Source organism: Carcharhinus amblyrhynchos, chromosome 5, assembly GCF_965287045.1.
Source record: "Carcharhinus amblyrhynchos chromosome 5, sCarAmb.v2.hapA, whole genome shotgun sequence".
NCBI classification, from domain to species: Eukaryota; Metazoa; Chordata; class Chondrichthyes; order Carcharhiniformes; family Carcharhinidae; genus Carcharhinus; species Carcharhinus amblyrhynchos.
In genome coordinates this window covers 5,412,304-5,439,379 of record NC_137328.1, presented here as the reverse complement: position 1 = coordinate 5,439,379, position 27,076 = coordinate 5,412,304, and the positions used below count along the sequence as shown (strand labels likewise).

Genomic DNA, 27,076 nt, shown 5'->3' with positions numbered 1-27,076 from the left:
ATCGGTGCAGACTCGATGGGCCAAATGGCCTCCTTCTGCACTGTAGGGATTCTATGATTCTAATCTCCTGAAGTTGCAACACACAAGAAAGTACATGTGAGAGAGCAAAAGCAGCCTGTGTGACAGAGCAAAGTGATTCCACGTCCAACGATACCGTCTGCAATGTTCCCTTTGAAGATGAGTGGGTCAATACTGCCAACTCCTGACAACATGTAGAAGTGCTGGGTTCCCAAATACTGACAACAAGGACAAACAATACATTATTCACCAGCTGAAAAGCGACTCCATTCCTGTCCACTGCCCGCACTCCGAGGAGAAGACCCGTGCTCCAGTCACGTGACCCTTTATGTGGCCGCATCAGCCCGTCGTCACATGACCATTTGGCCTACAATAACAGTCACCTTCTTTCGCTAGTGCTGTTGTGTGTTATCTCTGACTCGTAACAGCTACCCCACACCAGCTCCTTCCAAATAGGGTCCCAGTGTGTTAGACTCTGTGATATCTGATTGTCGGTACGTTCCTTCAGGTGGCCATCATAGAGTACCAATCATAGAACCCCTACAATGCAGAAGGAGGCCATTCAGCCCATCGAGTCTGCACTGACCACACTGCCACCCAGGCCCCTCCCCATAATCCCACGTATTTACCCTAGCTCGTCCCCCTGACATTAAGGGATAATTTAGCACAGCCAATCTACCTAACCCACACATCTTTGGACTGTGGGAGGAAACAGCAGCAACCCGGAGGAAACCCACGCAGATATGGGAAGAACGTGCAGATTCCACACAGACAGTGACCCAAGTTGGGAATTGAACCCGGGTCCTTGATGTTGTGAGGCAGCAGTGCCACCGTGCCGCTTCCCTGCCAAATTAAGTGTGGCACAGTGGTTACGACTGTTGCCACACAGCGCCAGGGACCCGGGTTCAATTCCAAGCGTGGGTCACTGTCTGTGTGGAGTTTGCATGTTCTCCCTGTGTCTGCGTGGGTTTCCTCCGGGTGCTCCGGTTTCCTCCCACACTCCAGAGATGTGCGGGTTGGGTTGATTGGTCATGCTAAATTGCCCCTTAGTGTCAGGGGGACTAAAGGATAAATGCATGGGGTAACGGGGATAGGGCTTGGATGGGATTGTTGTCAGTGCAGGCTTGATGGGCTGAATGGCCTCCTTCCGCACTGTAGGGATTCTGTGATGATCTGGCTACTTATCATCATACCCTCATCATGATTCCAACTATGTTCACATTGCTGCACAGATAATTTAGTTTGTTTTCATTAGGCTTTTATTTGAGTTTTATTTTTTAAAGTTATTCTATACTTAGCCTGTAAACTTGATCTGGTCTCTGGCTGTATATACCACTCTTGGTTCAGCCTTGATCAGGCCTTGGCTCTCATCTTTTATTTCTTTTACCTTCACCCTATTTTTATCTCTATCAAATCGACTCTCCCGCTCCATCTTACAAAGACAGTGCCGGGACCCTCCAAGTCTGTATAAGCACATATAGAATCATTTTTTGAACAAGTATTATAGACTTAAATCTGTATTTTTGTATTTTCTTGTAAGCCTTGGCCAACAAGCAGTTTGCCCCTTGGTATAATGGGAAATTAATTTAATTAGACAGAGCACATTCTCTTGAAATGAAGACGTATAGAGTAATATACTCTACTATCAGAGGCAGGCCAGGCAACTGTAATACTCGGGTTTCCGTAATGAATGGAAGCTGTAATGAATAGCTTCAATGTAGCTTCTACCGGTAAAGGGGCGGAGAAACAGACAGGGTAGATGACTCCCTTATTAGAACATAGAAAAACTACAGCACAAACAGGCCCTTCAGCCCACAAGTTGCGCCAAGCATCTCTACCTACTAGGCTTACCTATAACCCTCAATCTTACTAAGTCCCATGTACTCATCCAGAAGTCTCTTAAAACACCCTATCGAATCCGCCTCCACCACCACCGATGGCAGCAGATTCCACGCTCCCACCATCCTCTGAGTGAAAAACTTACCCCTGACATCTCTTCTGTACCTACTCCCCAGCACCTTAAACCTGTGTCCTTTTGTGGCAGCCATTTCAGCCCTGGAGAAAAAGCCTCTGAGAATCCACTCGATCAATACCTCTCAACATCTTATACACCTCTATCAGGTCACCTCTCATCCTTCGTCTCTCCAAGGAGAAAAGACCGAGCTCTCTCAATCTATCCTCATAAGGCATGCTACCCAATCCAGGCAACATCCTTGTAAATCTCCTCTGCACCCTTTCAATGGCTTCCACATCCTTCCTGTAATGAGGCGACCAGAACTGAGCACAGTACTCCAAGTGGGATCTGACCAGGGTCTTATAAAGCTGCAGCATTATCTCCCGACTCCTAAACTCAATCCCTTGATTGATGAAGGCCAGTACACCATACGCCTTCTTAACCACATCCTCTACCTGTGAAGCTGATTTGAGTGTCCTATGAATCTGGACCCCAAGATCCTTCTGATCTTCCAGACTGTTAAGAGTCATACCCTTAATATTATATTTCTTCATCCCATTTGACCTGCCAAAATGAATCACCACACACTTATCCGGGTTGAAGTCCATCTGCCACTTCTCCACCCAGTCTTGCATCCTATCTATGTCTCGTTGCAACCTTCGACATCCCTCCACACTATCCACAACACCTCCAACCTTTGTGCCATCGGCAAACTTACCAACCCATCCCTCCACTTCCTCATCCAAGTCATTTATAAAAATTACAAACAGCAAGGGTCCCAGAACAGATACCTGGGGCACTCCACTGGTGACCGACCTCCATGCAGAAAAAGACCCATCTACAACCACTCTCTGCCTTCTGTGGACAAGCCAGTTCTGTATCCATAAAGCAATGTCCCCTTGGATCCCATGCCCCCTCACTTTCTCAGTAAGCCTTGTATGGGGGACCTTATCAAATGCTGAAGTCCATATAAACCACATCTACCGCTCTTCCTTCGTCAACGTGTTGAGTCACATCTTCAAAAAAATTCAACTAGGCTCGTAAGGCACGATCTACCTTTGACAAAGCCATGCTGACTATTTTTGATCATACTATACTTCTCCAAATGTTCATAAGCCCTGACTCTCAGGATCTTCTCCATCAACTTACCAACCACTGAGGTTAGACCACCAGTCGATAATTTCCTGGGCTATCTCTACTCCCTTGCTTGAATAGAAGAACCACATCGCATTCCACTAATCCTCCAGAACCTCTCCTGTCTCCATCGATGACGCAAAGATCATCGCCAGAGGCTCTGCAATCTCTTCCCTTGCCTCCCATAGTAACCTGGGGTACATCCCATCTGGTCCCGGTGACTTATCTAACTTGATGCTTTTCAAAAGCTTCAACACAGCCTCTTTCTTAATGTCCACATACTCAAGCTTTTCAGTCCGCTGCAAGCCTGCACTACAACCACCAAGATCCTTTTCCACTGTGAATACTGAAGTAAAGTATTCATTGAGTACCTCTGCTATTTCTACCGATTCTATACAAACTTTCCCACCGTCACACTTGATGGGTCCTATTCCTTCACATCTCATCCTTTTGCTCTTCACATACTTGTAGAACGCCTTGGGGTTTTCCTTAATCTTACCTGCCAAAGCCTTCTCATGACCCCTTCTGGCTCTCCGAATTTCCTTCTTGAGTTCCTTCCTGCAAGTCATATTCTCCTCTAGATCTGTAGCTCCCTGAACCTTTTGTACACTTTTCATTTCTTTTTGACTAGATTCATTACAACTTTTGTGCACCACGGTTCCTGTAACCAACCAAAACTTCCCTGTCTCATTGGAACATTGTTGTGCAGAACTCCAGACAAACATTCCTTGAAAATTTGCCACATTACTTCCCCGAGAAAACCTCCTTCCAATTTATGCCTCTAATTTCCTGCCTGATGGCTTCATAATTCCCCTTGCTCCAGATAAACACTTTCCTAGCTTGCCTGATCCTATCTCTTTCCAATGCTAGCGTAAAGGAGATAGAGTTATGATCACTATCCCCAAAATGCTCTCCCACTGAGAGATCTGGCACCTGTCCAGGTTCATTACCCAATACCAGATCGAGTACAGCATCTCCTCTTGTAGGCTTATCCACATATTGTGTCAAGAAACCCTCCTGAACACACCTAACAAACTCCTCCCCATCTAAACCCCTTACCCTAGGAAGATTCCAATCGATATTTGGGAAATTAAAGTCTCCCATCACAATAACTCTGTTATTATTGCATCTCTCCAGGATCTGTTTCCCTATCTGCACCTCAATATCCCTGTTACTATTGGGCGGCCTATAGAAAACACCCGGTAAAGTTATTGACCCCTTCCTGTTCCGAACTTCCACCCACAGAGACTCCGTAGACAATCCCTCCACGGCGTCCACCTTCTCTACAGCCGTGACACTATCACTGATCAACAGTACCACTCCCCCACCACTTTTGCCTCCCTCCTTGTCCCTCCTGAAACCCGGCACTTGAAGTATCCACTCCTGTCCCTGAGTCATCCAAGTCTCTGTAATGGCCACCACATCACATTTCCAAGCAGCGATCCACGCTCTAAACTCATCCACTTTGTTCACCACACTCTTGGCGTTAAAATAGACACATCTCAAACCTTTGGCCTGAGTGCTCTCTTTCTCTACCACCTGCCTATCCTCCCTCTCACACCGTTGACAATCTCTCTCTATTTGTGAGCTAACCTCTTCTCTCCCAGTCACTTCATCTCGATTCCCTCCCCCCAACATTCTAGTTTAAAGTCTCCCCAGTAGCCTTAGCGAACCTTCCCCCCAGGATATTGGTCCCCCTGGGATTCAAGTGCCACCTGTCCTTTTTGTACAGGTCACGCCTGCCCCTAAAGAGGTCCCAATGATCCGGGAACCTGAAGCCCTGCCCCCTGCTCCAATCCCTCATCCACGCATTCATCCTCCACCTCATTCCATTCCTGCTCTCTCTTTCTCATGACACAGGCAGCAATCTCGAGATTATAACCTTTGTGTTCCTCCTTCTTAACTCTCTACCTAACTCCCTATATTCCCTTTTCATGACCCCTTCCCTTTTTCCTACCTATGTCAGTGGTACCAGTGTGTACCACGACCTCCGGCTCCTCTCCCTCCCACTTCAGGATTTCTTGGATGTGATCAGAAACACCCCAGATCCCGGCACCAGGGAGGCAAACTACCATCCAAGATTCCCATCTGCCTCCACAAAATCGCCTGTCCAACCCCCTCACTGTAGAGTCCCTGATTAATATTGCCTTTGTCCTCCTTTCCTTATTCTTCTGAGCTACAGGGCTGGACTCTGTGCCGGAGGCACAGTCACTGCCGCTTCCACCAGCTGGGCTGTCCCCCCTAACAGTACTCAAACAGGGGTACTTATTGTGAAGGGGCACATCCAGCGGGGTGCTCTTCATCACCCGAGCTCTTCCCTTCCTGATCGTGACCCACTTGCCTGCCTCCCGTGACCCCGGTGTGACCACCTGCCTGTAACTCCTATCTATCACCTCCTCGTTCTCCCTGACCAGACGAAGGTCCTCCAGCTGCAGCTCCAGTTCCCTAACACGGTCCCTTAGGAACCGTAGCTCAACGCACCCGTCACAGATATGGACGTCCGGGATGCTAGGAGACTCCAGGACATCCCACTGCCGACACTGAGAACGACAGACTGGCCTCACACTCATAATTCCCCCTTTCTTCAAATTCCACAGGAAAAGAAACTAAGAATTAAATCTACCCTGCCTCGCCTGTTTTCGCCTAAACCCGTTGAGCCAAAGCCCTTCAGTTCTCACTCTGCTACCTGCTCACTCTGCTGCCCGCTGTATAGTGCGGCCTGCTTTTTAATCCTCGCGCGCTTGAAAAAAACCCTTCCCAGCTCACCCCGCGGCCCACTTCCGCTTTTCTGTTAAAGTCACTTGTAAAAAGAAAAACCCCGTCCAAAAAAATTGAAGAATAGTCAATTGCTTACCTTCACACTCCAGCCACAAATCGATCCTCCTCTCAGTTTGCTCCGACGATCAAATGTTGTCCTCAGGACTGTAGGTGTTAGGAGTGGCCCTGGGCCCTGCTGGATTTGAGTAGGGGAAGTTACTAGGCAACGGGAGGAAAGAATCAATGGGTTTGGTTGACCAATGAACTCCTAATTCTGCTAAAGGATGGAATGCTATTGGCTGAAGTAGATAAAGTGTCTCAGTGTAATTGGTCCATCCAGTTTGGTGGGGCAGGGAGCTCAAATCTTCAGAAATGTATATCTGTTGTGGAACGTCAGAGAGAGGTTGACCATCTGGGTGGCACAGTGGTTAGCGCTGCTGCCTCCCAGCGCCAGAGATGTGAGTTCAATTCCTGGCTTGGGTCACTGTCTGTGTGGAATTTGCATATTCTCCCCGTGTCTGTGTGGGTTTCCTCCATAAAAAGTCTGACAACACCAGGTTTTAGTCCAACCGATTTATTTGATTGTAAACGCACAAGCTTTCGAGGAAACCAGTGTTGTCAGACTTTTTACTGTGTTTACCCCAGTCCAACGCCGGCACATCCACATCATGGGTTTCCTCCCACAGTCCAAAGGTTCCTGGATCACTGGGACCTCTTTTGGGGCAGGTGTGACCTGTACAAAAAGGACGGGTGGCACTTGAATCCCAGGGGGGAAAAAATATCCTGGTGGGAAGGTTTGCTAAGGCTACCTGGGTTAGGTGAATTGGCTATGCTAAATTGACCCTTATTTTCCTTATTGTTGTCACATGTATTAGCATACAGTGAAAAGTATTGTTTCTTGCGTGTTATACAGACAGCATACTGTTCATAGAGAAGGAAATGAGACAGTGCAGAATGTAGTGTTACAGTCATAGCTACGGTGCAGAGAAAGGTCAACTTAATGTGAGGTAGGTTAATTTAAAAGTCTGACATCAGCAGGGGAGAGGCTGTTCTTGAGTCAGTTGGTTCGTGACCTCAGACTTTTGTATCTTTTTCCTGACAGAAGAAGGTAGAAGAGAGAATGTCCAGGGTGTGTGGCGTCTTTAATTATGCTGGCTGCTTTTCCAAGGCAGTGAGAAATGTAGACAGAGTCAATGGATGGGAGGCTGGTTTGTGTGATGGATTGGGCTACATTCACGACCCTTCTGTAGTTTCTTGTGGTCTTGGGCAGAGCAGGAGCCCATACCAAGCTGTGCTACATCTAGAGAGAATGCTTTCTATGGTGCATTTGTAAAAGTCGGTGAGAGTCGTAGCTGACATGGCAAATTTCCTTCGTCTTCTGAGAAAGTGGAGGCATTGGTGGGCTTTCTTAACAAGAGTGTCAGCATGGGGGAATTCAGGAAAGGTTGTTGGTGGACACCTAAAAACTTGAAGCTCTCAACCCTTTCCACTTCGCCCCCGTTGGGACATGTCCTCCACTACGCTTCCTGAAGTCAATCTGCTTTGTTTTGTTGACATTGAGGGAGACATTATTGTCGCCGCACCAGTTCATCAGATTACTGTCAGGAGGACTAGCTAGAGTAAATACACGGGGTTATGGAGATAGGGCCTGGGTGGGATTGGAGTCAGGGCAGACTTGATGGTCAGAATGGCCTCCCTCTGCACTGTAGGATTCCACGCTCTCTCTCCCAATATGTGTTGGTTAAATAAAACGCAGTAAAACTGCATATTCTCTTTCACAAGCCCTTGTGTTTGCTGTGTTTGGCTGAACGTGTGATTCCCCGGACAGGGCAGGAGGAGTGGGGCGGTTGGAGAAGCGAGCCACATGCTTTATTCCACTTCCCAGCATTTGGCCCTTGGCCCACGACCGTGAGGGGCAGATCTTTATCTTTCGACCAAGTGACAAATCGAGGGGTCTCACCTGAATCAATAACTTTTGCCCACCCCACCCCACATTAGTATCTGGGAAATTGGAAACAGACTAGGGGCTCACCGTGCCAATACTGTTCCCACAGAAGGTTAACAAATCAGAGGCTTGTGGTTCAGATATTGTACCCACGGGTGAACAAGTTAGAGTGGGGAAGGTAAATTGCTCCTTGAAGGTTAGGCAGAAAGTGAGTCTGTGCCGTTAAACTGAAGTTTAATAATGTCCTCCATGCAGTCTTCCAGTCAGGGTGTCATGTACAAGTCAACTCTGGTCACTGCATTAACCTTACCAAGGCTGCCATTTCAACTGCAGGAGGCATCTTCCTGACTGGCTCTAGGGTTGCTTTAGAATGCCCTACATCTGCCCCCTAACGAATCAGAAAGTTGGATCTGGCTAGCCAGATTTCCTGTTTACGCAGCTACAGTTCAGGGTCCCCTCTTTGCATAGTGGTCCACCTGGGGTCTGACCTTTGTGTTTCTGTTATGTACTGTATCTCTGGGGATACATTCACTCACTGGGCTCGGGCTGGCTTTAATTGCTGAACCACATGGCTATTTGTCCAAGTGGAGCGACACCCTCACCATCCCCTGATTTATTTGGTGATTTCCCTGTTCGCTATTTCAATTTGCCAAGTACCCACTGGCTGCACAGAACACTGAGTCATTAGCACCCTCTGCCGTCCTGAGAATTTATATTCTCTTAACCTATTCCACATTTCCTGGAACACTGCTGCCTCTCAGTGGATGTTTCACTCCTGACACGATTAAGTTGTACTTTTGTACACTGGTGAGGCATCTTCCTATCTGCTTCCCGATTGGGGAGTTCCTCGTCACAGTTGAGGCATAACAGAAAATATATTAAACATAGGAACAAATAGGTGCAGGAGTAGGCCATTCGGCCCTTCAAACCTGCACCACCATTCAATATGATCTTGGCCGATCATGCACTTTCAGTATCCCACTCCCACTTTCTCTCCATTCCTCTTGATCCCTTTAGCCGCAGGTGCCACATCCAGTTCCCTCTTGACCATATCTAATGAACCGGCCCCAATAGTTTTCTGTGGTAGAGAATTCCACAGGTTCACAAGTCTGAGTGAAGACGTTCATCCTCATCTCAATCCTGAATGGGTTACCCTTTATTCTTAGGCTCTGACCCCTTAGTTCTGGATGTCTCCAACATCAGGAACATTCTTCCTGCATCTAGCCTGTCCAGTCCCATCAGGATTTTATGTTTCTATGAGATCCCCTCTCATTTTCTAAATTCCAGTGAGTACAAGCCCAGTTGATCCAGTCTCTCTCCGTGTATCAGTCCTGCCATTCCAGAAATCAGGCTGGTGAACCTTCACTGGACTCCCCCAGTAGCAAGAATGTCCTTCCTCAGATTAGGAGAACTGCAAACAATACTCAAGCTGTAGCCTCACCAAGGCCCTACATGACTGCAGCAAGACATCCCTACCCCTACACTCAAATCCTCTTGCTACGAGGGCTAGTATACCATCGATGTTTCTTACAGCCTGCTGTACCTGCATGCTGACCTTCAGCAACTGTTCAACCATAAAACCCAGGACAAGTCGCACTTTCACTTTTTCTAAACTGCCACCATTCAGATAATAATAATCTTTCTTCCTGCTTTTGCCACCAAAGTGGATCACCTCACGTTTATCCACATTATATTGCATTTACTAAGTACTTGTCCACTCAGACAGCCTGTCCAAGTCACCCTGCAGCCTCTTAGCATCCTCCTCACAGCACAGGCTGCCACCCAGCTTAGTTTCACCTGCAAATTTGGAGATATTACATTCAATTTCTTCATCCAAATCATTAATGTATATTGTGAACAGCTGGGGCCATTAGTCACTGCTGGTCATTCTGAAAAGGACTCGTTTATTCCCATTCTCTGCTTCCTGGAAAAGCAAAACAGGGGGACAGCAGTGTCTCATATAATTTTACTCATGGTTCAAAACATCATTTTCCCCCCCATTTTAAAAAGACGATCAAAATAAAACTATTTTATTGGATAAAGAACAAAATCAGATCACAATACAGAAGTTGTGTCTGTGTTTAGCGATCGAGAGGGTTTGTGGCTGTTTTCTACATTTCCGTGAACTGAAAATTAAACTCTGATATCTGAAGTGAATGTAAATGACTTCAAAACTTTTCATTTTTGCTTCGACGGATCAAAGCTGTTAAGTTTTAATTGCAGTTTGCTCCTGCAGTTCCTGACATTTAGACTTTCACATGTCCCTAGCACTCTGCATCAAAATAAAGATTGCTTCAGCAAGTTTCAGAAGCTGTGTGCTGTGAGGTTACTGTATCACATCATATGGCACTGCTCAAGATCCTTCACACATCTAGAGTCAAGGTAGAAATATCAGGCACTCCACATGTCTCCTTCCCTTCAGTCTGGGCTGCGTTCTCTTTCTGTGATGCCGTTTCTGTGCGTCGAGTGGTCAGATGGGTTAAAGGGGATTGAATCGAACAGTCTTGATCTTTTCCATCGCTGCCCTCGCTGTCAAAATCAGAGTCATCTGTACTGTTGCCGTCATCATCATCCCCTTTTCCACCCCTTATTCGGCTTCTTGCGCCTGGATTTATTTCAGCATCACACTTTTCGTCCTGGTCCCCTGCAGAGTCCAGTCTGGGGATTGGGAAAATTAAAAAAAATCTTTAATTGGCAAAAAGAAAAAAATTACATTTACACCTTTTGGTTGTTTACAAAATGATTCATAGCCACTGAGGTGTGGTTGTTGTTACACTGTATGACATGGGGCAGCAAGTTGTATAGAATTACAGTAAAGTGATAATGACCCAATGATTTTGATTGAGGGATATGTATTGGCCAGAAAAGCAAAAGTACCAGGGGATCTTCTGCATTCACGTGTGTGTGTGTGTGTGTGTGTGTGTGTGTGTGTGTGTGTGTGTGTGCATATATAAATTAACCTCCCCCCTCCATTGCAATGGGATGCAGATCTATCAAACCCTTTTTGCACAGTTTCTAATGATGTTTTTATGCATAGGAAATTGGATGATGGGGGATGACAAGATAGCAAGAAATATGATTATTGTGGGGACGAGAAACTGATATTCAATAAAACAGAACAGAACACAACACTTGAAACCTCCAGTCAAGATAGAAATTAGTGGTGAAACCTACTCAACTTTGGAAATGTTCTCAGTTAAACACTTGGTAAAACCCACAAAACCACCTCACAATGTTAAAATAAAAGCAAAATATTGCAGATGCTGGAACCTAAGAAGAAAACAAAACGCTGGAAAAGCTCAGCAGGTCTGACAGCATCTGAGGAGATAGAATAGAGCCAATGTTGAGTCTGGATGACCCTTTGTCTATTCTCTCTCCACAGATGCTGTCAGACCTGCTGAGATTTGCCAGCATTTTCTGTTTTTGTTTCACAAAAGCAAGTTTGAAAAACCCCAGAAAGCTGAAATCTTTATATTGAAATAAAAGGGAGAAATGTTAACCCAGTTCTTCAGGTGGGAACAACAGGATCACGTGGAATGTTGGTTTTACACCAGCCTAATAATGTTTGCCAGGGCAAGGTATAAATCCAGCGTTGTACTGGATCCAGGTTATTGGGGTAGGTAAAATTGCTCCAAGATTGCTTCACCCATTATTGCTGAAATAAAAGGAAAAAACATCCACACCTAGAGTTGTCCTGAGATGATGTCCTCGTTCTGTCCCAGGGAAGTGAAATATCAGTTTGTGAACTTTGAATGAATGATGACTATAATATTATTCAACACCTTAAAAAACTGTATTATTGGCAGAAAGAACAGAAAATATTTTGTGAGTTAAATAAAGCTCAGCAACAGAAAAAAAAAAGCACTGTATGCTTTGCCATCTGCACAAGACGCTCTTTGGTATTTTTATCCAATGAGAGTGGTCACAGCCCCCCTCCACTGCGAGTGAATTGCTCCTCAACCTCTGCCTCCACTGCAGTTCCACGCTTTCTGATCTCTGAACTACCAGTGATTTGGCAGGGACACAACAACCTCCATCTGCTCCTGCAAGTGGCCGTTTACAGGCAAGTTGGACTTGATTCTTGGGGAAGAGGAAGTGGGGAACGGGGGAGCTTTGCTGTGGCTACGGTTCTTGTCTTTGGCTGGATGCCCTGGAGAGAGATCAGGGGGTGGGAGGGGACGCATGCTGTCTGTATGTACACTCCATATCCTCCACAAATGGAACTGGTGACATTTACATGTGTTAACTACTGACTTACTCAAACCCAGAGTTAAAAATCAGCCTGTTAACTGTTTTTCTCTCCAGATGTTGCCACACCTGCGGAGTCTTTCAAGTATCTTCCGTCTTTATTATTGGTATTAATGTGAAGTTTCTATCTTCACTTCTGATTCTGTTCTTTACCAGCTGCAATGCTTTAAAAAGCGGAGTGGGAGGTCCTTTGAGTGATGACCATGGATTATTTTAAAATAAATTAATTCAGTTTTGCTCAAGGATCTACTCTGGTGCAGCAACCCATTACAAAAACGATCTTTATTATTAAATAAAACCGTTTGCCACTGTTAACTCTAAGACCGATAAAATTTTCCGCACACTATTTTGCCGTAACGGTAACCGTGCAGCATGTGGCTTCACCCTCTGGCTGAAGGTGACCTCCTTCAATAACGTCACTTGCTGCTCATGTCTGATTCAGTGACACTAACATTCTGAACAAAGAACAGTAGTGCAAGAAGAGGCCCTTCGGCCTTCCAAGCCTACGCTGTTCACGTTGTCCTATCTAGGCCAGTCCCTTACATCCCTCTATCCCCGATTTGTTCATATGCTTAGCAGGACAAGTCTTAAATGTGGCAAATATAACTGTCTCGACTATCTCACTTGGCAGTGCATTCCAGGCCCCCCACCACCCTCTGTGTAAAAAAACTTCCCCCGCACATCTCCAGTGAACCTTTCCCCTTCATCTTGATCTTTTGCCTCCTTGTAATTGTCATTTCCGCTCTGGGAAAAACTATTCATCCTACCTATACCCCTAAATTTTATAAACATCCATCAGGTCTCCCCCCAGCCTTCATCTTTTCAGGGAGAACAATCCCAGTTTATTCAATCGCTCCTCGTTGCTAATACCACTGGGTTATCAGACTAACCAGCAGCAAGCAATGTCATCCAGAAACGTAACAGCTCAGTGAAGATCTTGAAGTACATGTTTTCACTGATAGAGAAGAGAAAGCATGAAGCAGCAGCAGAAAAATATATCAAACAGGAAATAAGCATTGATACAGGTAAGGGTCAAGGATGCTTTAGACTGCCACCTAGCTGCAGAGAATAATACAGCAGAGTAACATTGCTCTTCCTCTGGACACAGCTAGTAGCTGTATCGAAGCAGGTTCAACATTTGAATAATCTTCATGATTGGAATAAAACACGGAGATTTCTCCATTTCATTTTATAATGTTAGAAAACAGGTAAACACTCTTCCAAATACACAGTTGAGACTGGGGGTGGTGAGGTTAACAGATACTTTCCTCAGGTAAAGGGTATTAAAGGTTACGGGACTAAGGCAAGTAGATGGAGTTACGGTACAGATCAGTTATGATCCAATTATAACTAGAATTTCACTCTCGCGTCTGACTGAGGGGGTCATGTTCCACTCCAGAGACTGGGCCACAGAAGTCTACACTGCCACTTCCAATGCAGAATGGAGGGAGTGCTGTCCCGTCAGAGGAGACACTTTTGTGTGAAGAATGAAGTTGAGGCTCCAATTGCCCCCTCAGGTAGTGTAAAAGATCTCACAGCACTGTTTAAAACAAAATAATAGCAGGGAACTTCCCCGCGGTGTCCTGGCTAATTTTTTATCCCTCGACCAACACTTAAGATACAAATGATTTGATCATAACATTGCTGATTGTGAGATCTTGCTGTGTATTGGCCACCATGTTTCCTGCATTACAGAAGAGAGTACAAGTCATATAATCCCTAAAGTACAGAAGGAGACCATTCAGCCCATCGAGTCTGTACCAACCACAATCCCCCCAGGGCCTATTCCCATAAGCCTCATTTACCCCGCTAATCCCCTTAACACTAAGGGGCCAATTTAGCACGTCCAATCAACCTAACCCACACATCTTTGGACTGTGGAAGGAAACCGGAGCTCATTGAATGTTGGAACAGGCTCAAGGAGCTGAATGACTAGGTACACTGTAACCCACATTATCTTCATGAAACACTAGCTCAGCCTCAACAAGTATATTGGGTCTAAATTCTAGGCACCACACTATAGGAAGGATGTAAAGACGTTAGAGATGGTGCAGAAAAAGTTCACGAGAAATCCACAGTTACAAGGATAGACTGAAGAAGCTGGGCTGTTCTCCTTAAAGAGAAGATTGAGGAGATCCGTTTGAAGTGTTCAAGTCAAGGCGGCCCTGGGCAGTGTACATAGGGAGGGACCGTTCCTGTTGGTGGAAGAGCCAAGATCCAAGGGCACCAATTTGAAGTGAGTGGCAAAAAGAATTTGTGGTGACACAATGCAGCAGTAGTCAGGATCAGGAAGACACTGTCCAAGAGTGTGGAGGAGGCAGGTTCAGTTGAGGTCTGCAAAAGGGAATTGGGTAATTATTGGGAAAATGCGAGGGAGTAGGACGGAGTTGCTCTTAGAGACAATGGGCTGAATGGCCTCCTGTCCTGTAACCATTCCATGCGTCTTTAGCCATATGTAACAGACAACCTGACTGTCAAAGGCAGTAAGTGATGGAGAACTTTGTCTGCATTATGGAAACATAAATGACAGGAGAGTAAAAGACACGAGTTTTGGATGACAAGAGCCGGAGAGAGATTCGGAAAGCTGCCTGTTGGGATTTGCAGGATTCCATTGCTTTCTCACTGGCTCTAAAGTATTGCAGCAAATACTTACAGGTTCACAATCTCTTCTCTCTTCCCACATTTGGCACAAAGTTCCAATTTGAAAGCACACGGTTTACACATAATGTGGTAAGAATCCTTCACTGTCTTCTGTAGGCATTTAACACTAAACAGGATTAAAAGGAAAGTCAGATTGAATCAACTGAAATTTTTAATATCACATCAGATGCCCATTGTGTAAAAAGGGCACAGTGGTTAGCACTGCTGCCACAGCACCAGGGACCCAGGTTCAATTCTAGCCTCAGGTCACTGTCTGTGTGGTTTGCACACACTCTCCTTCTGTCTGTGTGGGTTTCCTCTGGGTGCTCTGGTTTCCTCCCACACACCAAAGATGTGCTGGTTAGGTTGACTGGCCATGCTAAATTGATCCTTGTATCAGGGGATTAGCAAGGTAAATATGTGGGGTTATGGGAATAGGGCCTGGGTGAGATTGTGGTTGGTGCAGACTTGATGGGCCAGATGGCCTCCTTCTGCACTGTAGGGATTCTATGAAGTGTGATAGGCTTAAAAGTTCATGTTTTGCAGATGAGCAGGAATAATTAATCACCATTTATCCCATCATAACCTGCTCACAACCTCTGACCCCAATAAGATCAGCACATAATCTTATTAATGAATACACATTTATAACAGTTTTGGTCAAATAAGGCAGGCTGCAAGCCGGAAATTAATGAAGCTTGTCCAGAATTGGGGCTGTAGTTATTGTTATTTTGCACATTGCTGCCTCTATTAGCTTCAGCTCTGCAAAGGGTACCGATCAACCATTAGCAGCTCGGCGAACCCACTAAAGCTGCACTCCTCAGCTCATGGGAGGTGTTGAATGTGAAATTCTAGGAGATTCTTCCTCCCTCTATAAAAATCAGCAAACCTTCAACTCTGCGTGTAAAGCAGGCTGGCGTAACTTTGGATGGCAATATTCAAGGAAACCCCAAAATGCAAAAAAAAATTAAAGATTTGATCTCAAAGCCAATATGCTAAATTCTTCCTCAGTGTACCAGAACAGACACCAGTGTGAGGCAATTGGGAGATTTTCACAATAACTGGGGTACTGAAGGAATTTTACATTTAGAATATTTTCCCACTGGGGATTTTTACAGTAACTTCATTGCAGGATTAATGCAAGCCTGCTTGTGATACTAATAAAACACTTTTACACTGGGACTTAATTCATCAAGAGATGGAAATGGGAGATCTATGTACACAATTAAGCCTTCGCTGACCAGGGTTGTAAAGCTATTGGGAATGTTGTTTAAGCATGAAAAAAAATTGTTAAAAAAAAACACCCTCATTGACAACTTGGTCACAAAATAAAAATTTCAGACATTGCAGCTAAATAATTGATATTCCGTCCACAAGGTTGCTCAACACGAAAATTTGCCAGTTGAACTTTTCATTAAAAGGAAATGCTTTATGGAAGCTTTATAGTTTTGTTTATACACAGAAATGGGATATACATTAAAAATCCATGAACTTTTAAACAAATGGTTAGCCTTCGTCGAGTTACATCAAGTCTGTGGCTATTTGGCCCAAAAGGTTTATAGTGTTTAGGGACCACAGGAGACTCTGCCCAACCCTATCAGGATAATTCTATCCCTTTCTCTCTCATGTACAAACTCACCCCTGCAACAGCATCTTTGTTTCTGATTTGGAAACACTTACTCACAAGTACAAATATTAAAGTTTATTTAGGTTCACAAGTAGGCTTATATTAACACTGCAAGGGAGTTACTGTAAAAATCCCCTCGTCGCCATACTCCAGGGCGTGTTTGGGTACACAGAAGAATTTAGCATGGCCAACGCACCTAATCAGCACGTCTTTCGGACTTGGGGGGCGGGGGGGGAGCGGCGACGGCAGCGGGGAACCGGAGCACCCAGGGAATCCCAAATAGACATGGAAAAATGTGCCAACTCCACAGTCACCTGAGGCTGGAATTGAAACCAGGTCCCTGGTGCTCTCAGATAGCAGTGCTAACCACTGTGCCATCATGTCACCCACTACTTGCATAGATCACAAGAGATTAAATATGTAATAAAACAGCAAAGTATTAGGACAGACCAGGTCATTGAAAGCAATCGGTGGGAAAATATTCTAGATGTAAAATTCTGACCTTACCCCAATTTGAAAGTTCTCACAGGGCACCATAAAGTCATTACATACACTGGAACAACTGATCTCCTACAACAATTGAAGCTATTGTGATCAACGTCAGTTAAACTTCAAATACCCATTCCCAAAGTTGCAAGAACATCACGAGGCTGACATCATGTTGATATCAAACAGGATATCAGAACAGTATCTGCACTTTTTAAAAAACTGCTTTGTGGCTGCAAAGAGCTTTGGACATGTTCCCAAGTGTTGAAAGTCACTTTACTGCCCCAAAGATGTGCGGGTTAGGTGGATTGACCAGGCTAAACTGCCCCTTGGTGTCAGGGGAACTAGCTAGAGTAAATGCATGGGGTTATGGGGATAGGGCCTGGCTGGGATTGTGGTTGCTGCAGACTTGGATGGGCTGAAGGGTTTCCTTCTCTCCTGTAGGATTCTATGATTCCGATGAGGGGCAAACAGTGCGCGGGTGGAATACTGGAAAACTACACAGTATCTCGGGGCAGAGATGGATCATAAATTAGATACCAAAAATAGTAAGATTTGTAGATGTTAAAAATAATTCACAGCAGCCAAATTATGACAAACATGATTTCAATTAAAGGTCAGGTGATGCAAGTGCAGAAAGGCTACCTTTGTTTGTGCAAATCATAAAGCAGCTTTTAACTCACCATTTCCGAGCTTGACTAAGTGGTTTGTATTTGTTGTATTTTATTTTCCATTCCAACACTTCCTTACATCGTTTACAGACACCCAAATGCACCATTGCATTTAACCTCTGGGAGGAAAAATAAAGATATTTAATGCAATTAACGCAACATAGAAATCTAAAAGTACAACATCTACTGGAAAAAGGTGCAAAAGATTCAAGGTTGATACCAGAATGGAAATGTGCTAATTAGCAGGAAAAACAGAACAGATTTGGTGCTCTTTTCTCTGGAAAGTAAAGAGCAAGATTTTACCCGATAGGAGTCTGAGGTTTAGAACATAGAACATAACAGTGCAGGCCCTTTGGCCCTCGATGTTGCACCGACCTGTGAAACGAATCTGAACCCATCTAACCTACACTATTTCAATGTCAGAGTACACGTAGCGATGCTTTCACATGTTATCATCGTAAAAGACAGACATTCACTGATTATTCCAATATGTAATTCAGACAAAACTGCTTTCCCCAGAGAGTGGTGAGGATGTGAAACTTCTACAATGGAGAGGTCACGGCAAATAGTAGAGATACGTTTAAGTGGGAACCCAGATAAATACACTAAGAAGGAATGGAAAAGTGAGCTGATGGAATGAAACAAAGGGTGGCAGGAGATTTGTGTGGAGCACAGATATCAGTATCAGACCTGCTGGGCTGAATGGCCTGCTTTTATTCTGAATATGCTTTGCCAGCGATTCTCCAATAAAGATTTGGCCAAGCTCCGTCAGGATCACTTCCAACTACACAGTCAGAGATGTAGAAGTGAGCTCAAGCTTCTGTGCTAACCCCAACATTGCTGCATTGTTAAATAAATAGACTGTCTGGGAAATAATGCTAAACGTTCCACTCAAGGCCATTAAAACCACATCAAGCAGATGATTAATATCACCTAAAAGCAGAGGATTTCCTGCATAAAATGAGATGAGAGATAACAGGGGAGTAGGAGGCAGCCTTGCCTGATTTGTGACCCAACTCTACATGCCCAGCTTTGCCTCATATCATAGAATCCAACAGCGCAGAAGGAGGCCATTCAGCCCATCAGGTTTGTGCTGACCACAATCCCATTCAGGCACTATCCCCATAAGTCCATTCATTTACCCTAGCTAGTCCCCTGACACGAAGGGACAATTTACAATGGCCAGTCCACCTAACCTGCACATCTTCGGACTGTGGCAGGAAAGTGGAGCACCCGGAGGAAAGCCATGCAGACACTGGGTCAGCGTGGGGACTCCACACAGTGACCCAAGCCAGGAATCAAATCCAGGCTTCTGGCGCTGTGAGGCAGCAGTACTAACTATTGTGCCGCCACAAAGAGGTGTGCAGAATTATAGAACCAACAGTGCAGGAGGCCATTAGGCCCATCAAGTCTGCACTGACAATAATTCTGCCCAGGTCCCGCCCCTGTAATCTCACATTTTCCTTCTGGGTGCCCCTGACACTAAGGAGCAATTTAACATGGTCAAATCAACATAAGCCGCACATCTTTGGAGTGTGTGAGGAAACCAGAGCACGTGGAGGAAACCCATGCATACACGGGGAGAACATGCAGACAGTGGCCCAAGGCTGACAATCAAACCCAGCACTGTGAGGCAGCAGTGCTAATCACTGTACCGGGAATATCTTTAATGATTTTGTTAACTAATCTCAGATTTAAGTCTTAAACTGGTATTTGCAGAAGAGAGTTGCCAAACCTCTAGCTTTACATACAGAGGTGTTTGTTTCCCCAACTTGACTCTCGAGAGGCCTGGCTCTAATCTCCAATCTATGTTTACCTGCTCCTTGAGCTTCTAACCATCAGAAATGCACGGTGCTTATACAAACCTTTTAGCAATTAAACTTTAGTAACTTTGGATGGACAAATGATGGAAACAAGTTGTAAATGGCATGCCAAAGAATCATAAAGTTTTTAATGTTATTGTTGTGATGCCAAAACAGATCGAATAGTAAATGAAAATTGGACTACGTGAGGGCGAGCAGAACAAAGTTCATAAGATCCTTCACACTGGAAAGGTTACGAATTATGCTTTGTGATTTACAGTTATCATAGCCATAATGAAGGCACTTGCCTTCATCAACTGATCATAAGTACATCCAATTTTACTGAAGTTGAAAATTGAACTTAGACTACTCTCTACACCATTAATTCCCACAAAATATTGTGAACTTTGATCAAGTCACCATTTAATCAAGTTCCAAGAGGGCAGCATGGTGGCACAATGGTTACCACTGCTGCCTCACAGCACCAGGGACTAAGATCACTGTTTGTGCAGGCTCCACACATTCTCCCCATGTCTGTGTGGGTTTCTTCTGGGTGGTCTGGTTTCCTTCCAAAGTCCAAAGATGGGTGGGTTAGGTTGATTGGCTATAGTAAATGACCCCTTAGTATCAGGAGATTACCAGAGTAAACGAGGGGTTATGGGAATAGAGCCTGTGGGTTTGTGGTTGGTACAGACTCGATGGTCCGAATGGCCTCCTTCTGTACTGTAGGGATTCTAAGATCACCATCTCCCCTCATAACTTAATCTTCGAGGCCCAGGAATCATTCTTGTAAATCACTGCTGCACTCCCCAAGGCCAATATAATCTTCCACAGGTGTGGAGTATTCCATTAAAATTTCAGAAACGATTTCAAGCTGACAGTATACAGGGAATGTCAGACTGTTGCGAGATGGGCCAAGGTTGAACTTTCACTGGACAACATCAAAATGTATGTTTAATAACATGAACCAGAGTCTGAACATTTACAGCATCATAAGGAGGCCATTCAACCCATTGTGTCTGTGTTGGCCATTAAAGTGATTTAAGTTTATTTATTAGTCACAAGTAGGCTTTCATTTACCCTGCAATGAAGTTACCCCTAGTTGCCACACTCCAGCGCCTGTTCAGGTACACTGAGGGAGAACTTTGCAAGGCCAATGCACCTAACCAGCATGTCTTTCGTACTGTGATCCTGCCTAATCGCACTTTCCAGTTCTTCATCCGTCACCCTGTAAGTTGTGCTCTTCATAGTGTCTATCCAAATATTGTTTAAATATAATGAGGGTTTCTGCCTCTATCATCCTTTCAAGCAGTGAATTCCAGACAAATCCCCCCCCCCGAAAAAAAAGGGTGAAACAAAAAAGCCGTCTGCAAATTACTTAAAAATCTATGCTATTGACCTCTCTGCCAATGGAAATAAATTCTTCTTGTACACTATAAGCCACTCAATTTTATCCACTTCAATTAAATCTTCTCTTGGCCTCCTTTGATCCAAATAGATTAAATCTCAGCCGATTCAATCTTTGTACACAGCTAAAATTCTCCATTCTGGGAAAGACTCTGATTAAGCTTCTTTAACCTTCCAATGTGATCCCACCCTTTCCACAGAATCTATACTTAGCAGCATATCATTCCCGGAAAACTCAATGTTTATGGCGCATTTATTGCAGTCACAGTTCAGGCAGCTTATTTCACTCCACCCATTGAGCATCTGAGATAAACTGGCCCACGAGCATTTGTTTCAGCCCCACTCGGGAGTGTCAGGGCCTAACTGAGATGCACAACTTTACCTAGTGAGCATTCTATTCCCATAGCATTTCTGGACTGAGTTACAAGAGTATTGTAGCTACAACGAAGGCACTTGCCTTCATCCACTGAAAGCAAAAATGGTCTAGTCTGCCATAATTCCTTGGCTCACATCTCTCCATCCTGCAGTATGGGTAGATTTAAACAGAAGAGAATTGCGGTGTTAATCAGCCAGTGCTAAATTTTACCTGCTTCAGTATCCATCCACACTAAGACACAGCACAGGATGAGACCAGACCATTCAGCCCAATGGGCTGTGCCAGCTCTTTAAAACATCTATCCCATTGGTCCCACTCGCCTGCTCCTTCTCTGCAACCCTGGACATTCTTTTCGCCTTCAAGTACCTTTCGAACGTTAGGGGATTTTCACAATAACTTAATTGCAGTGTTAATATAAGCCTACTTGTGACACTCCCCTGTTTCCATCTTATATGTTTCTATAAAGATCTTCCCTCATTCTTCTGAATTCCAATGAGTTGGCACAATGGTTAGCACTGCTGCCTCACAGCACCAGGGACCTGGGTTCAATTCCTGGCTTGGGTCACTGTCTATGTGGAGTTTGCACTTTCTCCCCGTGTCTGCATGGGTTTCCTCCCACAGTCCAGAGATGTGTAGGTTAGGTGCATTGGCCATGCTAAATTCTCTTTGTGTACCTGAACTAGAGCTGGAGTGTAAAGACTAGGGGATTTTCACAGTAATTTTACCACAGTATAAAGGCAAGCCTACTTTTGACAAATAAACAAATTTTACTTTACTATAGTCCCTGTCTACTCAGTCTCTCCTCATAAACCAACTCTCTCAACTCCGGAATCAATCTAGTGAATCTCCTCTGCACCCCCTCCAGTGCCAGTATATCCTTTCTCAAGTAAGGAGACCAAAACTACATAGTACTCCAGGTGTGGCCTTACTACAGCTGCAACATAACCTCGCTGTTTTTAAACGCCATCTCTCTGGCAATGAAGGACAAAATTCCATTTGCCTTCTTAATTATCTGCTGCACCTGCAAACCAACTTTGTGATTTAAGCACAAGGACACCCAGATTCCTTTGCACAGCAGCATGCTGCAATTTTTTACATTTAATAATAGTCCATTTTGTTGTTATTCCTACCAAAATGGATGACCTCATATTTACCAACCTTGTCCTCCATCTGCCAGACCCTCAACCACACCCTTAGACTATCTTTAACCCTTTGCAGCCTTTCAACATCCTCTGCACACTTTGCTCTGCATCATTTGTGAATTTTGATACACTACACTTAGTCCCCAACTCCAAATCATCTATGTAAATTGTAAACAATTGTGGTGCCATCACTGATCCCTGACACACACCACTAGTCACTGATCGTCAATCAGAAGAACACCAATTTCATCCCCACTCATTGCTTTCTGTTAACCGATACTCTATCCATGCTAATACATTGTAACATTGTGCACTTACGCAGCAGCCTTTGGTGCAGCACCTTGTCAAATGCCTTTCGGAAATCCAGATACACCATATCCACAGGCTTCCCACGGTCCACCGAGTTCGTAACATCCTCAAAGAATTCCACCAAGTTAGTCAACCATGACCTGCCCTTCATGAACTCGTGCTGCATCTTACCAGTGGGGCAATTTGTATCCTGATGTCTCGCCTTTTCTTCCTTGATAGATTCAAGCCTTTCCCTACTACAGAAGTTAAGCTAACTGGCTTATAGTTACCTGCCTTTTGCCTACCTCTCTTTTCAAAACAGTGGCATCACATGTGCTCTTTTTCAGTCTGCAGGAATCACCCCAGAATCCAGTGAAATTTGGTAAATTACCACTAGTGGATTTACTATTTTCCCCACCATCTCTTTTAGTACCCTGGGATGCATTCCATCAGGGCCAGGAGACTTGTCTACCTTTAGCCCCATTAACTTGCCCAACACTACCTCTTTAGCAATACTGATAGGATCTAGATCCTAACCTGCAATAGCCTTCTTGTCATCATTTTTTGGCTTAAGTGCCAGTTTGGTCTTTTTAATAAAAACAATTTAAAAGCAGCCTGGCAAAGAGGTGACATAAATCAGGTGTGATTAGCTGTCATAAGATATAGGAACAGAATTAGGCCATTCAATTCATCGAGTCCTGGCTGATATGAACTTATAAAATGGGGATGGAGAGCATAAGATAAGATTCTCCCATCAATTTCGCTTTCAGGGTCTGGGGACAAGATGTACAGAATATTGAGGTTAAAATGTAGCAGAGTGTTCATATACAGCCTGAGTAAGCATCAAAGCAATATCACTGCAATTTCACAATCTATACTATTGGCAGGATGCTAGATGGCACAAATTGGAGCTGGTTTCACTAGGCCAGATGAGATTATGTGATTAAATAGAGGGAATTAAATTCTGAAGAAATGGACAGGATACGGCTATCTTAACGTACAAGATGGAACAAATGAGACTTAGGTTGAAGTGTAAGGCTGACTTCAAACAAAAGGGGGCTCTGAAATTGTTGAACGTGTTTTATCATTTAATTCCAAACCACCTCAAAACAGAGTTCTCAGTCGTCATCAAATCCTTATCAATCCTTGCTGCACTGAACCTCATCAATATCTTGCACAGCTCGATGTTGCAGCTCACATTTTGCTGTTAACTGTGCATATGCAGCTGCACCACGACTTCCTAAACAGGTAGGGAGCAACTATTTATTACTTAGTAATCCCAAAGCCAAGCGATAGCCACCTCATTTGTTGAGTCCAAGGTGATTACTCTGTAGAGGGGACAAGGTTCAGCATTGTCAGCATCTTGCCACAAGCTCACATAGGGTTTGTACTGTGGCCCCTGTGGTGGAGGCTGGCTGCACAGAGACCTTGGCCTGTCCTGAAGCTGTTTAGCAAGGATCATTATTGCTGCAGAGGCAAAAGTCTGCCACTCATTAAAGAATTGTTCCCAAGGATGTCTTCTGGTAGAAGTTGATCAGGAAGAAACTACTAGCTCTCTACCTCTATAATTCTCCGTGTAAACCCCCTCACCTGCTCATGCATCTCAGTGCTTCATATGTTTCCTCGTCAATCAAGCTTGAAAGTCAACTTCCCAAATTCCCCACAGATGCCAATTGCATTCCTGTACATATAAACTGCTTGAATGTTTTAACTTAAAACACAATTGATTATTACCTGATGTGACATGATTGTGTGGGATTCTCCAACGTCAGAACAAAGAATTTGATTTCAATGACAGGCGCATTATTGGATGCTAAACTCCAGTTCATGGAACGTTACAGCACAGGGCGTTGGGGCAATTTACAAAACAAAGAGATCTAGAGGTACACGTTCATAGCTCTTTGAAAGTGGAGTCACAGGTGGACAGAGTGGTGAACGCATTCAGCATGCTTGATTTTATTGGTCAGAACACTGAATACAGGCGTTGAGGACATCTTGTTGAAGTTGTACAAGACATTGGTAAGGCTACACTTGGAATACCGTACACAGTGTACAGATCTGGTTACTCTATTATAGAAAGGATATTACTAAATTAGAACGAGTGCAGAAAAGATTTACTAGGATGCTACTGGGATTTGATGGCTTGAGTTATAAGGAGAGGCTGGATAGACTGGGACTTTTCTCCTCTGGAGTGTAGAAGGCTAAGGGATGATCATATAGAGGTCTATAATGAGGGGCATAAATCAGCTAGATAGTCAATATCTTTTCCCAAAGGTAGTCGAGTCTAAAACTAGACAGCGTAGGTTTAAGGTGAGATATATAAAAGGGTCCAGAGAGGCAATTATTTTTTCCCACACAAAGGGTGGTGAGTGCCTGGAACAAACTAGCAGAGGTAGTGGTACAATTTTGTCTTTTTAAAAGATAGTTTTTTTTTCAGACAATTACATGGGTAAGGTGGGTATAAAAGGGCCTGTCAGACAGTTACATGGTAAGATGGGCCAAATGCAGGCAACTGAGACTAACTTTGGGGTTTAAAATAAAAGGACGACATGGACAAGTTGGGCTGAAGGGCCTGTTTCCATGCTGTAAACCTCTATGACTCTAAGACTACAGTCCAAAGATGCGCTGGTTAGGTGCATTGGCAGTGCTAAATTCTCCCTCAGTGTACCTGAACAGGTGCCAGAGTGTGGCGACTGGGGGATTTTCACAGTAACTTTATTGCAGTGTTAACGCAAGCCTACTTGTGACACCAATATATAAACCTAACTCAATTCCCTTTCAAACATCATTAAAACTAGTTCCACCACCCTTAGAGTCAGGGTATTCATCATAACTTGCTATTTTTAAGAAAAACTCTTCCCCTCTGGTCTTACATCTTAATGGCCTTACATCTATATCCTCTGGTTATAGAATCCCTTACTATTTACTTTATCAAACCCTCCTCATGATTTTGAATGCTGAAATAAACGGTTACTGAAAATAACATGAATTTTGAAGAGATGAACTTTGAATTTTATTTCTCAATGACACTGTTGCTTACCTTGATCCTTTCGCTTTTAACATATTTGTCATTTTTGAACCCAACAGCATTCTGATGTTTCTGTGCCCTCTTCCTGGCAACATTACCTTTCTCTGTGCTCATAACCTGTCAGATAAATACAAGCTCTGATGAATGAATTATCAATTTCTCATAAAGCCACACGCACAGCGAAGCTGCCCCGGAAGTTAATAGGGAAATCACGTGGGACCAAACTAATCAGGTGCTTCGCCGCCCCCTCCGGGTTCCTCACGTATGACTGGCTGTTTTGAGCGGCAATGGCTATCCTGACTGGCTAGTCTGACCAATGCTCCTTATGCTGATTGGGTGCTCGGACCGGCATCGAATATTCTGATTGGTTGCTCTGACTGCCCCCGACGATTAGCTGCCCTTGCAGGCATTCCCCATTTTGATTGGCTGTTCTGATCTGGTCGTGGCTATCGATTGGCTACTCCGACTGACATCTCTATCCTGATTGGACAGTGTTAGCCAGCCAATTGGAAAGCAGAAAGGAAAGGGCGGGACCTTTTTCAGTCTCAGACCTGATTGGTCCAATGCGCAGCGATGGCTCCGCCCTCCTATTTAAAAACAAACGGTTATTTTCCTCATGGAAAATCGCAGATTGATATAGATGCCGTGTGGAGGCCGCGGGCCTGACAGAAGAGTCACAGGAGCTCGACACAGTAACTCTGATTCTCTCCCCGCAGAGCTGCTAAGTGCTTTGCAGCATTTTCTGTTTATTATTTGTCTAAGCCCTGCTGAGCCGGGTCAAATACGCACAACTGCGAGCGAAAGGGCCAGTGGCTTTTCCCGACTGCAAATGCGCATGTGCACCATTCTTGACTGCTGTTTAGTGTCCGTTGCGCATGTGCGCCTTCTCACCGGCGGTCCGTTCATCCCAGTTCCCTGCCGTGCCAACTACGCATGTGCTTCCCCGTCGGCCGTCGTAAACATCCTCCCAGTTGTGCGAAACACGCACGCGCCTCGCCGTCGTAACCATCTCCCGGCGTGATAACCACGCATGCGCTTCCCAATCGGCCGCTCCAGCGCCTATTTCCCTACGGTGAAAATCGCGCATGCGCCTTTCTGTTGGCTCCGCTGAACAGCGCATGCGCCAACGCCATGGCATCTGCGCAAGCGCGCCGTTCCAACCATCTCCTCCTACCCGTCCCCCCCGCCCCCTCACACTGAGGCGTGTCCGCCTGTTCGCCGCTCCCACACAATGAAACAAATAATAAAATAGAAAGTATGGAAATACCTCTGGCGGCAGGTTTGGAGGTGAAATCACCGCTGTGAAAGGGAGGAGAAAGCGAAGCGGCAGCGGGGAGCCCGGAGTGTGAGGAGCGGGCGGACCGGGGACAGGGGAGCCTCCCCTTTTGTTTTAGCCGCCGTGCGGAAAGCGCGGGGCCCCAGCCGAGGTTCCGCCGATGATCGTTCCCCCCGCCGGCAGCCGTGCGCCCCCTCCTCCGCCAGGTCTGGGCCTGCTGGAGGCCAGCCGCTGAGGGAGGAGGAGCCGGGAGCCCGGTCCGTGTGTGGATTCCCGT

At 44.9% G+C, this 27,076-nt stretch overlaps 1 protein-coding gene across 1 annotated transcript; it reads right to left on the bottom strand.

The window, feature by feature from the left end:
• Positions 1-9,835: 9,835 nt before the first annotated feature.
• Positions 9,836-26,870, bottom strand: c5h9orf85 (chromosome 5 C9orf85 homolog). The gene is made up of 5 exons (XM_080188392.1): positions 26,791-26,870; positions 25,536-25,640; positions 17,493-17,599; positions 14,710-14,823; positions 9,836-10,466 (listed from the first exon to the last, which is right to left on the bottom strand). The coding sequence occupies exons 2-5, from the start codon at positions 25,635-25,637 to the stop codon at positions 10,172-10,174; spliced, it is 618 nt and encodes a 205-aa protein (XP_080044518.1). The 5' UTR covers positions 25,638-25,640; positions 26,791-26,870; the 3' UTR covers positions 9,836-10,171.
• Positions 26,871-27,076: the final 206 nt, after the last annotated feature.

Bases quoted from the DNA above. Each gene is read 5' to 3' on its own strand.
- c5h9orf85 (XM_080188392.1), bottom strand. From the start codon at position 25,637: ATGAGCACAGAGAAAGGTAATGTTGCCAGGAAGAGGGCACAGAAACAT. The intron at 17,600-25,535 runs GTAAGCAACAGT...TTTTCCTCCCAG, and splicing joins TTAAAAGCGAAAGGATCAAG to AGGTTAAATGCAATGGTGCA. The intron at 10,467-14,709 runs GTAAGTATTTGC...CCCAATCCCCAG, and splicing joins AGAGAAGAGATTGTGAACCT to ACTGGACTCTGCAGGGGACC.